The sequence below is a fragment of the Myotis daubentonii genome, chromosome 1 (assembly GCF_963259705.1).
Source record: "Myotis daubentonii chromosome 1, mMyoDau2.1, whole genome shotgun sequence".
In the NCBI taxonomy this organism is placed as follows: Eukaryota; Metazoa; Chordata; class Mammalia; order Chiroptera; family Vespertilionidae; genus Myotis; species Myotis daubentonii.
The window spans coordinates 140969471-140991683 of NC_081840.1; the positions used below are offsets into that span (position 1 = coordinate 140969471).

Below are 22213 nucleotides of genomic sequence, written 5' to 3' on the forward strand. Positions count from 1 at the left end.
CTGTCCCCAGGGGCTCTGCCTCACCAGTCCCAGCACCCCCTGCAAAGCTGGGAGAGAAAGCTGCACTCGCTCTGACCGAAGCCAGACAGTCCCGCTTCTCCCGTTTGAGTCTGGGTCCCTAAAGACTCGCCTGTATCTGGAGCTCAGAGTCTGCGACTCCCTCCCGATTGAAAACGCCAACCGCGCCCTCCGCTCCGCGCACTCCGCACCTCAGAATTTGACTTCAGCACTGTGCCTCCTCTGAGTGCCTGTATGTGTTTCTCTTTCCTCCTACTTGTAGGACTTCCACTCAGCCAGCGTTCCTGTGGTTCTGGGTGATGTCCGTTTCGTCTTTTAGTTTCACTTTTGAAGTAGTTGTTCAAAGCAGCAAACTCCGTCGTTAACCTATGCCGCCATCTTGGTTCTCCATTTTGAGTATTTCTTGCCACTCCCTTCTGGCCTTCAAAGTTTCTGTTGAGAAATCAGCTGATAGTCCTATTAGCACTCTATTGTAGGTAACTAACTACTTTTCTCTTGCAGTTTTTAAGATTCTCTCTTTGTCTTTCTTTAACCCTTGGCATTTTAATGATGATGTGTCTTGGTGTGGGCCTCTTTGAGTTCCTCTCATTTGGAACTCTCTGCACTTCATGTTAAGTCTATTTCTTTCACCGGGTAGGGGAAGTTTTCTGTCATTATTTCTTCAAATAGGTTTTCAATATCTTGTTCTGTCTCTTCTCTTTCTGGCAACCCCATAATGTGAATGTTGGTACATTTGAAGTTTTCCCACAGGCTCCATGATTCTCTTTTCTTTTTGCTCTCCTGATTGGGTGTTTTTTGCTTCCTCATATTCCAAATTGTTGATTTGATTCTCAGAATCCTCTACCCTACTGTTGAATCCCTCTAAATTATTCTTTATTTCAGTTAGTGTATGCTGAATTTCTGACTCGTCCTTTTTCATGTCTTTGAAATTCTAAGACCCTTGAAAGTCTCAGTAAATCTTTTGAAGCTCTCATGAAGATCCTTGAGTAACCTTATAACCATGGTTTTGAACTCTGTATCCAGTAGTTTCCTTTCTTCCATTTCTTTCATTTGTGACATTTCTTCATCTTTGTATTTTGGTTGCTTCCCTATGTTTGTTTCTATGTATTAAGAAGAGCTGCTATGTCTTCTGGAATTGGTAGAGTGGCCTTGTATAGTAGGTGTCCTGTAGGGCCCACTCTAGGTGCACCCTTGTGTAGGCTGTGTGCACAGTCTTGTAGTTGAGCCTTGATTTCCCAGTGTCACTGGGAAGAACTGACCTCCAGGACCAACTGCCACTACAGTGAGAGAGCTGCTGTGCAGAAACACCCCTACAAAGCAGGACTTGCTTCAGTGGGGCTTTGGTGCTCACTGAGTCTGCCCCTTGAGTATATCACTTGTGGATGTGTAGAGTTGTAATCTGGTAAGGTTTAAAACTGTCCACCAGGTTCACTGGCTATAGGGCCTCCAAGGATGTGCAAAGTCAGCTACTACCTGAGGCCACCTTGCAGGAGCTACAGAGAAATTTGCAGATGGTGGCTATTTACATTGAGCTTGGAAGCACCCAAACGAGACCTAGATGTGAAGCAAGGCATGCTGGTGCTAGTGGTGGGTCTTGGGCCTTTTACTGATAGGTTTGGGGCACACTGATAACAGCTGCAGCTTATTTGAGAGATTTTAGCAAAGTCTGAAGCCTGAACCAGGACAGGCCATTTATATGAAAAAGCTGCTGCAAGCAGCTTAAGTGAGGTTGCAAATTGGATGGGACAGGGTCCCAGGGAATCCTCAAGGTGGAACAAACCGTGTGAGCCAGACCAATGGAAACTCATATTGTTGCTAGTCAGCTCTGAGACAGGGAGGTTCCAGCACAGGAACAATAACCCTGCAAGCAGCCCCACAAAGCTCCCCCCAGGTTCTTGCCCCAAGGCCTGACAATCCAACTCCTCCCTGTTTGTGTCTGTGTCCCCCAAAGCCGCCCAGCGCTGGAGCTCAGAAGGGTCGAGTCCCAGTAAGTTCATGCACTGGCCCTTTAAGAGGAACACCTGGGCCCTGGTCGGTTTGGCTCAGTGGATAGAGCATCGGCCTGCAGACTGGGGGGTCCCGGGTTCGATTCCAGTCAGGGGCATGTACCTTGGTTGTGGGCACATCCCCAGTGGCGGGTGTGCAGGAGGCGGCTGATTGGTGTTTCTTTCTCATTGATGTTACTAACTCTCTATCCCTCTCCCTTCCTCTCTGTAAAAAATCAATAAAATACATTTTTTTTAAAAAAGAGGAACACCTGGGCCCTAGCCGGTTTGGCTTAGTGGATAGATCATAGGCCTGCAGGCTGAAAGGTCTCAGGTTCAATTCCTGTCAAGGGCACATGCCCAGGTTGCGGGCTCTGTCCCCAGTGGGGGGCATACAGGAAGCAGCCAATAAATAAGTCCCTCTCATTATTGATGTTTCTATCTCTCCCTCTCCCTTCCTCTCTGAAACCCATAAAAATATATTTAAAAAACTACTTAAATGTAAGAAGGGAAACCATAAAAATCTTAGAAGAATCCACAGGAAGCAAAATATCAGACAGATGTCTTAGCAATATCTTTACTAATACAGCCTCTAGGGCAATAGAAGCTAAGAAGAAAATAAACAAATAGGACTACATAAAAATAAAAAGCTGCACAGTAAAAGAAACCAACAACAAAACAACAAGAAAACCTACTGCGTAGGAAAACATATTTGCCAACGTTATCTCCAATAGGGGTTTAATCTCAAAAATTTACAGGCTCATAAAACTTAACAAAAGGAAAATAAACAATCCAATCAAAAAATGGGCAAAGGACCTAAACAGACACTTTTCACTCAAAAGAGGACATACAGAAGGCCAAGAGACATATGAAAACATGTTCACACCTATCAGAATGGCTTTCCTCAACAAATCAACAAACAAGTGCTGGCGGGAATGTGGAGAAAAAGGAACCCTCGTACACTGCTGGTGGGAATGCAGACTGGTGCAGCCACTGTGGAGAACAGTATGGAGTGTTCTCAAAAAATTAAAAGTAGAACTCTCATTTGACCCAGTAATCCCACTTCTAGGAATATATCCCAAGAAACTAGAAACACCAATCAGAAAGGATATATGCAACCCTATGTTCATAGCAGCACAATTTACAATAGCTAAGATCTGGAAACAGCCCAAGTGCCCATTAGCAGATGAGTGGATTAAAAAACAGTGGTACATCTACACAGTGGAATACTATGCTACTGTAAAAAAGAAAGAAATCTTACCATTCACACAGCATGGATGACATGGAGAACATTATGCTAAGTGAAATAAGCCAGTTGGAGAAAGAAAAATATCACTTAATCTCACTTATTTGTGGAATATAATGAACAACATAAACTGATGAACAAAAATAGACTCAGAGACAGAAGCGTCAAACAGACCATCAAACCTCAGAGGGAAGGCAGTTAAGAGATCAACCAAAGGACTTATATGCATGCATACACCAGTAATCATAACCAATGGACATGAACACTGCGGGTGTGGGTCATGTGCTGAGGGGTGGGAGTGGCCAGGGAGAGTTTGATAGGGGAGGGGGGAAAGGAGACATAAGTAATACTTTAAATAATAAAGAATAAAAAATAAAGTAAAAATGAGGAATACATGGATATCCAGCAGCCTCGATGTCACTCAGCCACAATCCCCACTGGTTTTCACTGCCTATAGGCTTAGGGACTTCTCTTCCCAGCTCTAGAACCCTGGTCTGGGGGTCTGGTGTGGGGCTGGGACCCCTTGCTCCTCACAGGAGGCCTCCACAGAGACAATCTACCTCCCAATTAAAAATTTGGCACATATGGGTGTGGGATCAGCCCATTCCAGACCTCCTCCCTTCAGTGTGCTTTCTTCTTCTCTAGTTGTAGGACTTCCATTCAGCCAGTTTTCAGGCAGTTCTGCATGATGGTTCTGTATTTTAGTTGTAATTTTTACATGGTTGTGGGAGGCAGTGAGTAGTGGTGTTTACCTGTGCCGCCATCTTGGTTCCAGAACAGTATTTGTACTAGTATATCAAAAACAGTGAAAGCCATCCTTATGGATTAAGTAATTGTTTACATAGAAATAGCTATGATATACCCTGGCTCGTTTGCTCAGTGGTTAGAGTGTCGTCCTGCGTTCCATAGGGTCGCAGGTTTGAATCCTAGTTAAGGTCACATACCTGGGTTCCAGGTTTGATCCCTGGCCCCTATGTTTCTCTCACTCTCTCTTTCCTTCTCTCCCTCCCTCCCTTCCACTCTTTTTAAAAATCAATGGAGAAAAACCCTCAAGTAAGGATTAATTTAAAAAAAAATAGCTCTGTTGTGCAATACTTAATACTTTGCCTAATTATCTGTAAAGATTCAGGTTCCATGAGAAATTAAGAAAGATGTGTCAGCCCTAACCGGTTTGGCTCAGTGGATAGAGCGTCAGCCTGCGGACTGAGGGGTCCCAGGTTCGATTCCGGTCAAGGGCATGTACCTGGGTTGCCGGCGCATCCCCAGTGGGGGGTGTGCTGGAGGCAGCTGATCAATGTTTCTCTTTCATCGATGTTTCAAGCTCTCTATCCCTCTACCTTCCTTTCTGTAAAAAAAATCAATAAAAGCCCTAACCAGTTTGGCTCAGTGGATAGAGTGTCGGCCTGTGGATTAAAGGGTCCCAGGTTCAAATCCGGTCAAGGGCATGTACCTTGGTTGCGAGGCACATCCCCAGTGGGGTGTGTGCAGGAGGCAGCTGATTGATGTTTCTCTCTCATCAATGTTTCTAACTCTCTATCCTCCCTTTCTTTCTGTAAAAAATCAATAAAATACATATTTTTTAAAAATCAATAAAATATATATTTAAAAAAAAAAAAAAGATGTGTCAGCCCTAGCTAGTTTGGCTCAGTGGATAGAGCGTCAGCCTGTGGACTGAAGGGTCCTGGGTTTGATTCTGGTCAAGGGCACATGCTCAGGTTGTGGGCACAATCCCCGGTAGGAGGCATGCAGGAGGCAGCCAATCGATGATTCTCTCTCATCATTGATGTTTCTATCCCTCTCCCTTCCTTTCTGAAATGAATCCTATATAATAAAAGCCTAATATGCAAATCAACCAAACAGCAGAACGACCAGTTGCTACGATGTGCAGTGACCACCAGGGGGCAGACGCTCAACGCAGGAGCTGCCCCCAGCCCGCAGGACCCAGGCCAGCCAAGGGTGTGGAGCCAGACTGGCCAAGGCAGATGCCAGCTAAGGTTCCCCCCAATCGCCCCGCCGGTCATCCCACAGATCGGCCCTAAATGCTGGCCAGGCCTAGGGACCTAACCTTGCTCAAATTTAGTGCACCGGGCCTCTAGTAAAAAAAAATTTTCTTTTTTTTAAGAAAGATGTGTCATAAGCTTCAATATTTTCTCTTCCCTACAGGTTTTGAAACAGTTGCCTCCAACCCCAGAATGCCTGTAAAGTGTCTAACTTCTAATCTACTCCAGTCTAGGAAAAGGCTGGCTACATCCAGTGCCAGTAGTCAGTCCTACACTTTCGTATCCAGCATGGAATCTGAATGCCACAGCAGTCCTACATGGGAAAAAGATTGCCAGGTTAGAATGAAATTTATCTTAACGAAAACCAATTATGTATGTGAAATTAATGATAGAAACACTTTTTACCTTTTCATTTAAATACTGTATGGAAATGAAGCTGTTACATCAACAGCGGTAAAGGTACTCTTAATTTTCCTGTACATTCAGTCAAATTCTTTTGAAATATTTTATATGAGATTTCAATTTTTAAAATTTTTGCTCTAAATTGATAGTAAATGTTTGTCGTCTAGACACCTAAATAGACTTTTTTTAATTTCCTACCTGTGATTCCGATATTAGCTTGTTGATTTTTTTTTAAACTAACACTACCTCTTTCTGTACTGTTTTCTGCCAGTTTCTCATTTAATGGAATGGCAACCCTTCTGGATAAGAAATAACTTTTACCTAAGAGTTTTTTAGTTAAGACAGGATTTCTCAATTGTTTTTCCTTTTCTCCTTATAGGCTGCTCTGTAGGTAATACGTATATGTTACAGAATAAACCAGATTTGCATTACTATTACTATTATTTCATTTCTGTCCTATTCAAGAAAAAAATATACTATTTCAACTGTACACAGCTTTGCCTTCTTCCTCTACTTCTGCATCCCTGAGGAATGCAATGATTGGATTATAGAAGGACAAAGGAACCCTGATAAACCCTGTGCTAATCCCCAAATGCATCATTTCTGTGCTTACAGATCAATGAGTTGTAATTCAGGAATTTTCTTTGGTTTATGACTAAGTGCTCCGAATTAATACTAAGTTAATAAAATTTCATTTTCACATGACAATTTCATTGTCAAAAATAGGTACTATTAAAGATAGTGATTGAAGACTCCCTCTAATTGAATGATCTTGTAAAAATCCTAATTAATGCACAAATTTGCAATATTAGGTACAAAGCTCATATCACCCAAGAACAGGGGTCCTCAAACTACAGCCTGCGGGCCACATGCAGCCCGCCGAAAACATTTTTCCCGCCCACCAGGTGTTTTTGCTGCCGCTGCCAGTTGCTTAGCAGCCGACTAGTTTTTTTTAACCTATAGCCTGGCCCTCCAACGGTCTGAGGGACAGTGAACTGGCCCCCTGTTTAAAAAGTTTGAGGACCCCTGCCCAAGAACATCTGTAGATGGTTGGAGTTCAGTTTTCAAGAAAAACATTTTGTTATTAATGTATCATTAATTCAACTTATTGACAATGGATTTAACCCATGTTATTTTTGTTTTTTTCATTATAAATTACCACTAATTTAGCCTCATCCTTATCAGCTTGGTGTTATTATACTTGTTTGAAGTGATACATGCTTGTATTAATAATATTTTTTACTATTCCCGCCGGCCTGGCCCAATGGTTGAGCATTGATCTATGAACCAGAAGGTCACTGTTTGATTCCCAGTCAGGGCACATACCCGGTTTGCGGGCTCAATCCTGAGGTGTGGGTTGTGCAGGAGGCAGCCCTTCAATAATTCTCTCATCATTGATGTTTCTCTCTCTCTCCCTTTCTCTCTGAAATCAATAAAAGTATATTTAACAAATAATATTAATAATATTTTAGCTATAATTTACTATTAACTATATTTATATCAAGCCCTGTACTTTTGCAGCTCAAAACAAAATCAATGATATTCCTATTGCAAAGAAGATATATACATAATGCTGCCTTACTCCAAAATTTGTCTAAATATGTTGCCTGTTAATTTGTTCTACTTAAATAACATGTAATAGAGTATGAAATAAGTATTATAGAGTAACTGATTTACATTTTAGACCAGTGTTTCACTCTAAATAATGTGTATAAATGTATGCTATAATTGTATGCTATAATTTATGCTGCTTTTTAATTATGTGTTATCATCGTTCTTTTGTTCCATTGGAAAGTAGGAATAAGTAGCATAATAGTTTATGAGGCATTTATTCCACCTAAGTGGACAGAGGTTTAATAGTTTAAAAAAATCTCAGCTTTATATAACTAAAAAATGGTTCTCCCTCTCCTCTTAGGAAAATGACGATGGATCGGGCTCTCCAATGATGAGTTGGAACACAACTGAAAAGCCTTTATGTACAAAATCTACGAATGACATCGAGACCATAAGTTTCAATAAGAAGAATCTTGAATTAGCCCTTTCTCCCATCCAGAATAGTAGTGCCATTCCTGCCAGTGGAAGCTCTTGTGTAAACCTTGCTAAAAAGTGCTTCTCTGGGAAAGATTCTTGGGAAGCAAGAGAACTGGATATAAATAACACTAATATGGCCACTTGCACAAGCCAGTCTGGTTTTCATCAGTCAAATCAGGGGACTGTAAATTCTGCTGGTATAACTGAAGAGCACCTTGGGAAAAAAAGTGTTAAGAGACATTTTGAGTTAGTTGACTCCAGTCCTTGTCAGGAAACTATACTGAATAAAAAAAATTGTATAGAGTATAAGCATAATAATGTAATGAGAGATTGTTACACAAATCAAAGTACAGGCTTAACAACTGAAATTCAGGACCTAAAATTATCAGTATATAGAAGTCAGCAAAATGACTGTACTTATAAGGAGAATATGGTCGATTCTTTTATGGATAAACAACAAACACCAGAAAAAACAAATATCCCAGTGATAGCAAAAAATCTTATGTGCGAACTGGATGAAGATTGTGACAAAAATAACAAGGACAACTCAAGTTCTAGTTTTCTATGTTCTGATGATGATAGAGCTTCTAAAAGTATTTGTATGGACTCTGATTCATCTTTTCCTGGAATTTCTATATTGGAAAGTCCATTAGAAAGGCAGTCCTTAAATCCAAACAAAAGCATCAAAGAATCTTCTTTTGAAGAGTCAAATATTGAAGACTTTCTTAGTGTATCACTCGGCTGCCAAGAAAGTACCTTGCCAAAAAGTGATGAGAATCCTGTTGTCCAAGACAGTAACCAAAAAATGTTAGCTCCTTCTTCAGAGGTGTTGAAAACATTAACCGTCTCTAAAAGAAATGCTGTAGCTTTTCGAAGTTTTAACAGCCATATTAATGTATCCAATAATTCAGAACCATCCAAAATGAGCATTAATTTAGATGCAATGGATATTTCGTGTGCTTATAGTGGTTCATACCCCATGGCCATAACCCCAACTCAAAAAGAAAGATCCTACTTGCCAAATCAGGTATGTATAACTTTCTAACACTTTGTTCTTTGGATGGTAGAAAAGTAAACTATGAAGGCCAGACTCTTGCCTCTCAGCTAAACTATATGATATTAAGCATACAGTTTTGGTTTACTTACTGGAAAATTTGTTGGAAGTTTTAATGCAGAAAGGTAAAACTAGTGGTTGTACTGCTCTATACACTTACACATATTTACGATCATCAACACTAATAAAAGAGAAAAATGGTAATTGGCGTACGAGCTACCCTTTTCATTGGCTAATCAGGGCTATATGCAAATTAACTGCCAACTGAGATGGCAGTTAACTGCCAACAAGATGGCAGTTAATTTGCATATGTAGGCACAATGCAGGGAGGCGAAAGGGAAAGCAGGAAGAAGCCCCCTGCCACTGACAGTGATCAGAAACCCAGGGGGGAGCTAAGAGCTGGGGGGCAGGGCAAAGGTGGCCCTGAGGCCGCCTTTGCCCTGCCCCCCAGCCATGATCGGAGAATCAGATTCCTTTTCCGCCCTGGCCAGTGATAGCAGGAAGTAGGGGTGGAGCCAGCGATGGGAGCTGGGCACGGTCGAAGCTGGCAGTCCCAGGAGCTAGGGGTCCCTTGCCTGGGCCTAAAGCGAAGCCCACGATTGTGGGGCCGCTGCAGCTGCGGGTCCCCGCTGCCCGGGCCGAACGCCTAGGCCAGAGGCGTCAGGCCTGGGCAAGGGGCCGATCCTGCGATTGGAGGGTGATGGGGGTCAACGCCTGAGGGCTCCCAGTATGTGAGAGGGGGCAGGCTGGGCTGAGAGACACTCCCCCCCCCCCCCCACACACACACACACACACACACACACCCAGTGCACGAATTTCGTGCACCGGGCCCCTAGTCGATATATATATAAAAGCCTAAGTGACCGGCCGACCAGCCAGTAGCTATGATGCACACTGACCACCAGGGGGAAGATGCTCAAAGCAGGAGTTGCCGAGCTGTGGTCACTTGGCAGCAGCGGTTCTCAGGTGACGCACCTGGAACCAGAGTGGAGGAAGTCCAATTCCGGGGGGTGTCACCCGAGAACCACCCTCTCCCTATCTGGGACCCCTCAGGGGATGTCGGAGAGGCAGTTTCAGCCCTATCCCCACAGGCCAGGCAGAGCAACTCCACTGGTGCACGAATCCATGCACCGGGCCTCTAGTATATTTATAACTACATATTTTCACTTGACCCCAGAAAATCTGTGCATTATAAAATTAAAATCTACTCTGCTCTCTTCTAAAGACATATTTAGGTGATCTCTTCTTTACAGAAAAAACGTTGAAAATACATATTCCAAGTCTTATTTTTATTTTCTAACCCCTTTTATTTTCCCCTTGGAGAGACATCATAATTTTAAAAAAGTAGAAATTTGAGAGTTACAAGTTGGGTTTTCTATTCAGAACTTACTAGGTGACTTAGAAGTCCCTTACCCTCAGAGTCTGTTTCCCTTCTGTCTGTAGATAATGCTCTCTGTCCTGCTGAGCTCAGAGTCCTTATGAGACAACAAAATACCTTAAGCACTTAAACTCCAGTTAGCACAAGAGGTTATTTATATTTAGTTCTATCTTACATATTATCATAATATTTCAGTCATTTGTCAGCCTCAGGCTCCTACAGTGGAGTTTTTTTGTTGTTGTTGTTAACGTTTTCATTTTTTCTTGCATGTCCAGATCTCATTGAAATAGTTGGTGTTACCTAAACTATTGAGTATTGTTAGATATGAGGACTTTGTATAATTATAATTCTTTATGAGTCCTTTTTCAAAATTAAGGATATGAGTATGTCCTTTATGCCCAGCTTTTTTGTTTTGGCATTTCTGTTCACTGTAAAAAGAATTAAGATATTTATTGTCTTTTTAAAATTTTTTTTAAATTAGCAGACCCCAAGTCAGGTCAAGTCAGGAACTCCATATCGAACTCCAAAGAGTGTGAGAAGAGGGGCAGCCCCAGTGGATGATGGGCGAATCCTGGGAACCCCAGACTACCTCGCACCTGAGCTGCTATTAGGCAGGGCCCATGGTAAGGCAGACATGTCTTGAGTTTTTGAAGTGTACCTATCACTACATTTTCTTTTGAGGTAAAATTGTTTTAAATTTCTTTGGTACTTGGATTACCTGAAGTAGAAGAAAATTAACTCATGCATTACTCTTTCCTCCTACATATAGCATTTGTTACCGGGAAAAAAGGCATGCAGCCGTTTGTTGTTTGCTTCTGGTATAGTCTCAGTGACCCAGAGAAGCCCCACCTTTCAGCCCTGGTGTCCTTTGCTTTAAACGTCTCCTCAAGTCTGTTGTAGCTTGGGCTCAAAACATACAAAGTTGAGCCAATACCTCTGTTCAGTCTGCAGAAGCCTGTTCCCGTTTAGCGCTTAACCTCACTTGTACCCTCACCAGAGGGTCAAGCCAGAAATGAGCCATTTTTCAAATTGAAATATAGGGAAAAAAGGATGACATTTTCACTTATCCTTTTTTCCCTTCCTACATTCTGAAAATGAGCCGTATTTGTGTCCGAGGGTTACTGTAACAAAGTACTATCACCTGGGTGGTTCAAAACAACAGAAATTTGTGGTCTGACAGTTCTGGAGGCTAGAAGTCTAAAATCAAAGAGTTGACAGGTCCATGCTTGGCTTGTAGATGGATCACTCTAATCTTCCCTCTTCATATGTGTTCTCCTTTGTCTCTGTAGTCTCAGGGCTGTGTTCTTATAAGGACCCCAGTCATATTAAATTAGGGACCCTCCCTACTCCAGTGTGACTTCATCTTAACCTAACTAATTATGTCTGCAAGGACCCTATTTCCAAATGTCACAGTCAGGGAACCTCAAGGTTAAGAGTTCAACTTATCTTTTTTCAGGAGGGCATGATTCAACCCACAACATAACCCTTTCTTCTACATCTTTATATATATTTATTTCAGAGAGAAAGGGAGAGGGAGAGAGAGAGAGAGAGAAACATCGATGATGAGAGAGAAAATCATTGATTGGCTGCCTCCTGCATGTACCACAATGGGGATGGAGCCTGCAGCCCGGGCATGTGCCCCTGACCGGGAATTGAACCATGACCTCCTGGTTCATATGTCGACGCTCAGCCACTGAGCCATGCCGGCTGAGCCCTTTCTTCTACATCTTTTTTTTAAAAATACATTTTATTGATTTTTACAGAGAGGAAGGGAGAGGGATAGAGTGTTAGAAACATCAGTGAGAGAGAAACATCGATCAGCTGCCTCCTGCACACCCCCTACTGGGGATGTGCCCGCAACCAAGGTACATGCCCTTGACCGGAATCGAACTTGGGACCCTTCAGTCTGCAGGCCGACGCTCTATCCACTGAGCCAAACCGGTTAGGGCTCTATATCCTCTATTGTTTTTGTTTGTTTGTTTGTTTTTAATTTTTTTATTGATTAAGTTATTACATATGTGTCCTTATCCCCACGTTACCCCCTATCTCCCCCACTCATGCCCTCACCCCCCTGTTGTCCGTGTCCATTGGTTAGGCCTATATGGTTGATCTCTCCCCCTTACCCCCACCCTCCCTTACCTTCCCTCCGAGGCCTGACGGTCTGATCGATGCCTCTCCATCTCTGGATCAGTCCTTGTTCATCAGTTTATGTTGTTCATTATTTTCCACAAATGAGTGAGATCATGTGGTATTTATCCTTCTCTGACTGGCTTATTTCACTTAGCGTAATGCTCTCCAGTTCCATCCATGCTGCTTTCTTCTACATCTTGATAGATGCTTTGAACTCTTGGTGGTCATCTGTCTCATCTTCCCCACCCCACCATCCATAACTTTTATTTCTTTGCTGGATGTTTTTCCTTAGTCTGAAAATTAGTTTCCACCCTTCCACTCACTACCCAGCTTCTCAAAGGTGCCTCTTTTGCTTTGGCAGTCTGATTATTATCCCAACTATTTAATTGAAACTTTATTACCAGTCATCTATGATGTCATTATTTACAAATCTGCCAGCCTCTTCTCAGTCCCACTCCTCTTACCTCTATTGCTACTCCTCAGTTTTTTCCTTATCTCTTGTAAATACAGATGTTCTTCCAGATTCTGCCTCTTACCCTTTTTGATGCATGTGCTCCCTGTTAATCTCATCACTGCCATGACTTCGGTTGGGTCTGTGTTGATGTTTCCCAAATATTGATCTCTAATCCTAACTTTCACTAGGCAGCAGACACATTTTATGGAATAGGTGACATTTGAACTGATGATAGATGAGAAAAAATTGGACAGGAAGATAATTGGGGACTGGCTTTTCTAAGCTACTTATGGAAATACCTGTGGAAAATTTGAAAAACAAACATGTCTCAAGGAGCGGACGGGGAATACAGGCCTGTCAGCGACTCTATTGAGAGGTGGCTGCCATGAGAGCTTGGGGTCTCACACGCTACGACCACTAACCTGGCTTTTAAAGGGTCTCCAGAGTTTTTCAAGGAGGGAAGCAGCACGTACCATGTCTCTATTTAGTATTCTACTGGTCTTTCGAATGCTGCCTGTTAAAACTGGGTTTGTTACCCAGTGTTCTCTTCCTCTGTTCCCTATCTCGGTTTCACCATCTTTGTGGTGATACAGACATTGTCCCTACATTCAGACATTTAAATCAGGTTAACCACATCTCTGCAGTATTTCTCCTCACCTTTTCATTTCTGCCACTATCTCTGCCTCATCTTTTCCTTTCGTTCATTTAATGGCTTTCTTTCTGGTCTCTTCAACTTCGTTCTGTTACCTATAATCATTGCCACCAGATTTTTCCTCTTCTCCCCTTATTTGTTTTTTTTTCTTAAAGACATTTATTTGGCAAACCATAGAAAAATGCACAGATAGCTGAGCTGTTTTGTATGTTTCAGTCTAGAAATTTAAATGATTCTCTTCCCATGACTCTGTACCCTTGCCCACCTTTTAAAAGCCTGGAGTCCACGGTCGGAGAGACCACAAGCATTCCAGAGGGTCGCACACAAAACACAGGTTTTCCTCTTAAAACGTGACATGGTACGTGCTGCTTCCCTCCTTGAAAAACTCTGGAGACCCTTTAAAAGCCAGGTTAGTGGTCGTAGCGTGTGAGACCCCAAGCTCTCATGGCAGCCACCTCTCAATAGAGTCACTGACAGGCCTGTATTCCCCGTCCGCTCCTTGAGACATGTTTGTTTTTCAAATTTTCCACAGGTATTTCCATAAGTAGCTTAGAAAAGCCAGTCCCCAATTATCTTCCTGTCCAATTTTTTCTCATCTATCATCAGTTCAAATGTCACCTATTCCATAAAATGTCCCTCGATCAGTTATGGAGATGTACTTATTCACTGCTGTATTACTTCATTAGAAACTGCTTAAAGCTCATGTCACTCTACCTATGTCATAGTTAGTTGTTATATTTGAGTTACTATATTTTCTCCACTCCAAAAGCTTAAGAATGTTTCCTAAGACTAGTGTCTGAAGTTTCCCTCGAGATCGCAGTCCAGGAGAATTCCTGTGCAGCACTCAGTCGCCGTTGAGAAAAATCTCTCCACTGTTGCAAGTGGACACGTTTACTGTTCACCTTTATTAGCCAAAGCAATACGTTCCTCGGGGCACGTAACTGGTTTTGTGCAGTGAGCACCCCTTTTGCTAAGTCATGGATTTGCTAGCCCATTTACTGTATTACAATGTGCATGTTCTCTAACTTAGGATAAAGTATGAAAGTAAGCTTCAGATGTAAAGATTTACTTTATCAGATCTTGCCACTATTTTAGTGGGGCACCTAGTTACCTCCACTATCTAGTGATATATTTTTAAATTTTTATTTTCTATAAAAGTGATTTATCGTTTTTAAAATAACAAGTCATACAAAGCAATTTATAATCAAAAGGAGAAAAAAAAACAAAAAACAGCAGTTCCCTGTTCTCTACCTGTTCCCTCACGTCCCCATCCCAGGTCCCAGGGGCAGTCCCTGCTCCTTACTACCTGTGTACCTCTCTGTTTCCCACTGTCATGCTGAGGCACAGCTATGACTCCTCTGATGCCCTCCATGGTCTTCCCCTCGCCATGCAGACATAGGAACTCTGCCAGATTCTCCCATAGCTTCTTTTTTTTCTTTTCTTTTTTAATTAATCCCCAAGGATATTTTTTCCAGAGGATGTTATTTTCCATTGCTTTTCAGAGAGAGTGAAAGGGAGAGAGTGAGGGAGCGAGAAGGAGAAAGAGACAGACAGACAGACATTGACATCAATGTGAGAGAGACACATGGACTTGTTGCCTCCCAAACACACCCTGACCTGGGACCCAGGTACGTGCCCTTGGCCAGGAGTCGAACCTGAGACCCTTCAGTGCGCAGGCTGGTGCTCTAACCAGTGAGCACATCGGCCAGGGCACTCCCATAGCTTCTTGTGCATATTTTTGTTTCAGCTCTCTTAACATTGTGTTAAAATTATCCGTGTTGTCTCTCCCAAAGCAGGCTATTTTCTCCTGAGAAAAAGCTCTTTCTTAATCATCTTTGTACCCCTTATACCATCACAATCCCTGTTATCTAATTCAATGCATGATGAGAGAATGAACTCAGAATTTTAATACAATGCACCTAACTATTGTTTTCTTACCTGCAGGATTTCTGACTTCCGGTGAGTGAGCTTCTCTTTAAAGCAATATGGCAAAGCACATTAAACAGAAAAGTCAAAGTATAACTAGATCACATTGCAGAAAAAAATTATTTTTCACTTCAGCTCACTTATGAATTATAAACATGAAGTATCTTCTGTCTTCTGTGCAGGAAGACATCCAGGGTTGCTCTGCTCTGTGAAAACAAATGTAGGCATGCAGCATTTTTTATAGTTTTTAAGGTAGCAGAGACTGAAGATACCACTTTTCTTTTCTTTTTTTTTTTTTTACTACAACAGAGAAAATAGGCTTGATAAAAACAATAAAATTAGCAGCTACAAAATAACTGGAATTTTCTAAACTATTTAATTCTGTTATTATTAGAAAATAAAAAGGTATAAACAGTATCAATATACCAATTACAGAAGTGGGTTGTGAATTAGAAAGTCAGTAGAATAAAATCAGTTTGTTCTCTTTCTCGGGCTGATGATATAATTGCTACAATTAATCCCAATATATGATCTTATTAGACTTTGACTCACATATATGGGTATGCGTGACATATCCATGGAGAAAGCATGTATGTTTTTGACATGAGTACATTTGGGCTGAGCTGGTCAAAGGGTCCTAATTTCTAATCTAAGTAAACTAAATAAAATGTATGTTTTTTCCTGATGTCCCCCTACTTTTCTGTTGTTTGGTTATATTCATTATATTATCTAACCTACAGGAATACTTTCTTGGTGCTGCTTTTAAAAATCTACTAACTGAGGTGGTTTGTACGTTTTTATAGTGATTACTAAAGACATAAAAGCCTGTAGACCCTTTACATCTTGTGTTCGCAGGGGAAATGGGGTTATGTTGCTTGCAGGTAAAAAGGCATTCTATGTGCATGTGATTATTTTTCCTAATGGCATATTCCACACTACTTTCCTATTTGTTTTAAAAGGGCAGCAGTTGTTTAAACATTGTAATGGATTTTGTGAAATTGGATTTTAAGAGTGATTTCCAGGCAAATTTAGCACTAGACTATAGAATCCCTATTCTAAATTTGTACTAAAGTTAACCATTTTGGGACTAAAGTTAATCTTTGGTTAGTAAATACCTTATTCATGAACAGAACTAAACAAAAGCATAAACCAGATTATACGGTCATTTTAAAAATAATCCTTTAAAACATCTTTGTATATAATTGGTGCTTTCAATAAAAATACTATTTAGAAATCAGTTTTACCTACTTATTAAGACTTAACTCCTAATTACCTCAAGCTGTAGTTTAAGTGAATATTACTTGTTAAACTAATTTATCCCTCTGTGAACTTAAAAGGAATAAAACACATGAAAACACTTTGTAAGTAAGGCTTTCCATAATTACCAGGCTATCCTCCAATTAGTATAAATGTAGCTACTTCATCTCATACTTTGTGAAGTGTGTGAAACATGAAATCAAAATGTTATTTCCCAATTTGAAATTGAGAGGTACTGTAATTACTTTTAGAGAATAATCTTCAGATTAAATGCATTCCTGGGTTGTGTTTTAGGATTTAGAACATGTAACTATCCAGAATATCAGGTTATTAATAAATGACCAAAGATAGCTTTAACTTTTCTTTAACTAGCTGTATTAAATGATAATTTTAACTTCTTAGAAAATAGAGAAGGAAAGTAATTGCCATATTGCATAAATGAAGGTCATCTATTTGTACCTTATGAAGCCAGAAGAAAGCCTTAGGAAATGAATGCTTTGTGCCCAAATATCCATGTACTAATGTTTTAGTTGATCAAACATCTGTAGAAAATTCTTTCAAATTCAACTACTTCCTTTTAAATTCTAGGTCCTGCGGTAGACTGGTGGGCACTTGGAGTTTGCTTGTTTGAATTTCTAACAGGAATTCCCCCTTTCAATGATGAAACACCACAACAGGTATTCCAGAATATTCTGAAAAGAGGTGATTCTTTTTCTCCTATTAAGATAGATTCATTTATCTCTGTGTATTATATTGAGCAATGATCAATAAGCTTATTCATATTTGTAGATATCCCTTGGCCTGAAGGTGAAGAAAAGTTATCTGATGATGCTCAAAGTGCAGTAGAAATACTTTTAACTATTGATGATACAAAGAGAGCTGGAATGAAAGGTAAGCTTTTATATTAATAAACTCTTTTACCCTTGATTTGTTTCAGGGGCAGAATGTTAATAATATGAAGTTCACAATACTAAAGATAATTTAACTGTTAAATTTGTTTTAACAGATTTTTAGTTTATTTTTGCCCTCTAGGTATCCATTGATATTTTTATCCTTATTCTACATTGAAATTTACTGTGGTCAGGTTGTGACAGTCACTCATTTAATTTTATTAATCTCAAGCAGGTACCTGAAACAATTTTATCTTGTCAGTGTCTTAGGTTTATCAGAGCCTAATAAATACAAAGAAAAAAAATACAAGAAATACTTTTTTACCAAAACTTTAATTCTATAATTTCGTACTGCTTCTTTTCTGATACCATTATTGATTGATAAATGTATCAGGTACCATACTACCTCAGATAAGACTAATTGGTCCATTATGATCCATTCAGTGGTTTTTTTCCACTGCAGGGATATGTTAAACTATAGTTTTGAACTGCTAGTAGATCTCATCAGCTGCCATCAGATCCTTTTTGTAACAGGGTATATAGAGAGACAAATAAGCATTACATTTCCATTTACAGGGTATATTTAGAAAATTTAGCTTTAGTAATATGTCATTTGCATCAGCTTCTGAGTGTCCCCTCTAATAAGTTCCATAGTTTGTTTGTTTGCTTGTTTGTTGTTTAACAAATCCTATAGCGTGACTTTTAGGTGCCAGACAATGTTGTTTCGGGTGCTAGAGGTACCCATATTCCAGTGGAAAGACGAAGTAAACAAATGCAACCATGACATAATGCCATCTAGTTGTAAGGACTATGGAGAAAGATAAAGCAGGCCCTGGCAAATGTTGCTCAATGACTAAAGTGTTGTCTTGTGCACTGCCGGCTCATGGATTCAATTCCAGGTCAGGGCATATATCCAGGTTATGGATTCAATCCCCAGTTTGGACGCATGCATGAGGCAGCCAATCGATGTTTTTCTCTCCCTCTCCCTCTTTCTCTCTAAAATTAATGAAAAGCATATCCTCGGTTGAGGATTAAAACAAAACAAAAAAAGATAAAGCAGGGTGAGAGAATACAAAGTGATGGTAGAAGATATTTTTTAGATGGAGGGGTCAGGAAACCTCTGTGAAAAGTGGACTTTGAGCAAAAATCTGTATTAATGTGAGAGTACAGACATTTGTGTAAACTGAGCTCTAAAACTGACTTTAGAACAAGGGCTCTCAACTGGGGTGACTTTGCTCCCAAAAGGACACTTGGCATTGTCTGGAGACATTTTTGGTTGTCACAGTTCGGAGCATTGAGTAGGTAGAGGCCAGGGATTCTGCTCCCCATCCTACAATGCACAGGAGAGTCCCCACAACAAAGAAATATCTGGTCCCAAATTTCAGTTGTGCTGAAGTTGCAAAACCATTGTTCAGCAAATAGCTATAATGTACAGTAATTTGCTCAAAATAAGTGGAGACAGAAGAAAGGCAGTTTTACCAGTGACCTCAGATTTCTGCTTGTTTAATGAACAGTTTAGTTTACATAGGGAAGTCGATGGTAGGGGTATTCTTCAGTTACAAAACAGTTGCTTCAACTGTTTTAGTTCCTTTTAACCTGGATTAGAATTCCTTTGTAGATTCAGTTTAAGTGAATAGCTATGATGAGAGGGTCATAAAGCACCACATCACATTCAGATATCACAGTTTAAGAATTACTACGGCAAGTAGCTCTAAAGTAATCCATGCTCAGATATTTATTTTGAACAATTAAAAGACAAATAAATTCTCTAAATGAAAATTGATTTTGCTATGTTATCCCTCTTGCTACCAGTCTTTCAGTTTAGGAAAAATGCAACATGTAGACATATGGATTTTCCAACCCATTACCCCCATACAGACACATAATTCTTTCCCGTCTGTGTAGTCTTCTCCCAATATTTTCCTCAAATATGATTCCTGCTTTTTTTAATTAGTTACTGCCTTAATGTCTACTTCATTATTTTGGCAATGCTCTTACTATTACCTCATGAAGTGAAGGATTGAGAAGGGTGGCATGTCTAGCAACTAAATATCAGTGTGATCAAAAGAGCACACTTTCATTTTAGTTGGTAGAAGGTAATAGGAAAGATGATCATCCTGCTGAATAGTTAGTGTTTTGTGAAGGTGCAAGTCAGTGATATCAAGGAAGTGAAAGAACCATAATGAAAATGTGTCAGAAGTGTCATCCATGTATATGCTGAAATCACCATGACAGATAGGGATGGAGCCAGCCAGACAGCACGGGAGTGGAGATGAGCTTCTTGCTGAAGTTATCTAGGGCAATAGGTAGTGCTAAGGACTGTAGAGCTGTGAAGAGGTGGCAAAGACTTGGGATGAGGATGGGACATTAATCAGGAAGATGAGTGGTTTGGAAGCTGTATGGGGATCAGGAAGTAGAGCGCACTCGCTCTCTTCAAGTAAGGGCTTTTGTGAGAAGATGCAGGCAATGAGAAAGACTTCTGTTAAGACAAATCATTCAATCACTCATTTGACAAATACAGATCAGGCACCTGTCCTATACCAAGTGATATACAAAATGACACAGTGTGTGTCATTGAGAAGAATGTGGGTAAATAGAGAGACAGACAAACAAATGCCTATGAAAGTGACATAATAAAGTAGGGCAAAGTACATGTGAAAGTGTCTCTTCTTCATTCCGATAGAACAGTACTTGCTTAGGTAATGGTGTCATATTATTTCATTTTGTTTTCTATTTTTCCAAAGAGTTGAAACATCATCCTCTCTTCAGCGATGTGGACTGGGAAAATCTACAGCATCAACCTATGCCTTTCATACCCCAACCAGATGGCGAAACAGATACATCGTATTTTGAAGCCAGAAATAATGCTCAGCACTTGACCGTATCTGGATTTAGTCTATAGCACATAAATTTTCCCTTTAAGCTAACCTTGTCTTATAGAAAAAGCTACCATAATTATATATTCCATAATATGATTTTTATTTAAGGGGGGGGAATCATTTTTCCGGGATCAATGAGCTTTTATATATGGTTACAGCTTCCACAGAGGTAAAAGGCCATCAAGAATATAAGCAATAAGTTATCTTAATCTCAAAGCTTCTTTCATCTTATTTATTTTGTCACTGCACTTTATGAAAATTAATGCATCAATAAAACTAGAATGGCACTACCATTTTGGAGAAAGTGAGCCTTGAGCTGGATTTTCTTTCTCTTCTGTTGATTTCAGTCCACCATTCAGTTCGGTGTTAAAATAACAAAACACTATCCAGTTTTATTTTAATGTAATTTATTTGTACATGATTGCCTGCAAAAGCTATAGTCTCCAGGGCAATCCTTTAAAGCTGCATTTGTGACCTCAATATGCAGCTGGAAAATTTCTTCACTCAGTAGTGTAGCTCCTTTTGGGAATGAGGGACAAACAAAAGAACTATGGTTTTGGCTGACTTTCCTATGAATATAGTTTTGCTCCTTTGACTGTTTCCTTTGCTTTCTCTACAATGCATATCTGTTTAAAATAGTTATGGAAAGGTTAGTCGTGATATACTGTAGCAATTTTAACAGCTTGTTCAGTTTTAGTAAAAAATGTGATGGTTTACATCTTAAAATAATTTGTTTAAAATATATGCAGCATTACCAGCCTGATCCTTTATAAAAAATTTACCTTGGCTTAATAAATATAATTGTAACATACTTCAAGTGTAGTATTTGTCAACATCATTCTTTTTTTTTTTTTAATTAAATCTTTATTGTTCAGATTATTACATTTGTTCCTCTTTTTTTCCCCCCCATAACTCCCCTCCTCCCAGTTCCCGCCCCACCCTCCGCCCTCACTCCCCACCCACTGTCCTCATCCATAGGTGCACGATTTTTGTCCAGTCTCTTCCCACATCTCCCACACCCCTTTCCCCCCCAAGAATAGTCAGTCCATTCCCTTTCTATGTCCCTGATTCTATTATAATCAACAGTTCATTCTGTTCATCAGATTATTTATTCACTTGATTCTTAGATTCACTTGTTGATAGATGCATATTTGTTGTTCATAATTTGTATCTTTACCTCTTTCTTCCTCTTCCTCTTCTTAAAGGATACCTTTCAGCATTTCATATAATCCTGGTTTGGTGGTGATGAACTCCTTTAGCTTTTCCTTATCTGTGAAGCTCTTTATCTGACCTTCAATTCTGAATGATAGCTTTGCTGGATAAAGTAATCTTGGTTGTAGGTTCTTGGTATTCATCACTTTGAATATTTCTTGCCACTCCCTTCTGGCCTGCAAAGTTTCTGTTGAGAAATCAGCTGACAGTTGTATGGGTATTCCCTTGTAGGTAACTGAGTTTCTTTCTCTTGCTGTTTTTAAGATTCTCTCTTTATCTTTTGCTCTTGGCATTTTAATTATGATGTGTCTTGGTGTGGTCCTCTTTGGATTCCTTTTGTTTGGGGTTCTCCGTGCTTCTTGGACCTGTAAGTCCATTTCTTTCACCAGGTGGGGGAAGTTTTCTGTCATTATTTCTTCAAATAGGTTTTCAATATCTTGCTCTCTCTCATCTTCTGGCACCCCTATAATTCTGATGTTGGTACGCTTGAAGCTGTCCCAGAGGCTCCTTACACTATCCTCGCATTTTTGGATTCTTTTTTCATTTTGCTTTTCCGGTTGGATGTTTTTTGCTTCCTCGCAGTTCAAATCATTGACTTGATTCTTGCGCTCCTCTGGTCTGCTGTCGGGCGTCTGTATAATATTCGTTATTTCAGTCCGTGTATGCTTAATTTCTAGTTGGTTCCCCAATATAAGATCG

General features: G+C 40.2%; 1 protein-coding gene across 4 annotated transcripts in view; it reads left to right on the forward strand.

Moving 5' to 3' along the window:
* MASTL (microtubule associated serine/threonine kinase like) overlaps window positions 1-20333 on the forward strand; it is a 45628-nt gene extending 25295 nt beyond the window's left edge. For 2 of the 4 annotated variants that reach the window (XM_059661026.1, XM_059661007.1), the window contains exons 7-12: window positions 5413-5585; window positions 7567-8709; window positions 10596-10737; window positions 17122-17235; window positions 17323-17424; window positions 20168-20333. In XM_059661026.1, the coding sequence (XP_059517009.1) occupies window positions 5413-5585; window positions 7567-8709; window positions 10596-10737; window positions 17122-17235; window positions 17323-17424; window positions 20168-20325 (1832 nt within the window). In that variant the 3' untranslated portion in view covers window positions 20326-20333. The remainder of the gene's footprint in view (window positions 1-5412; window positions 5586-7566; window positions 8710-10595; window positions 10738-17121; window positions 17236-17322; window positions 17425-20167) is intronic. The other 2 variants (XM_059661034.1, XM_059661017.1) reach the window with 2 other exon arrangements.
* Window positions 20334-22213: the final 1880 nt, after the last annotated feature.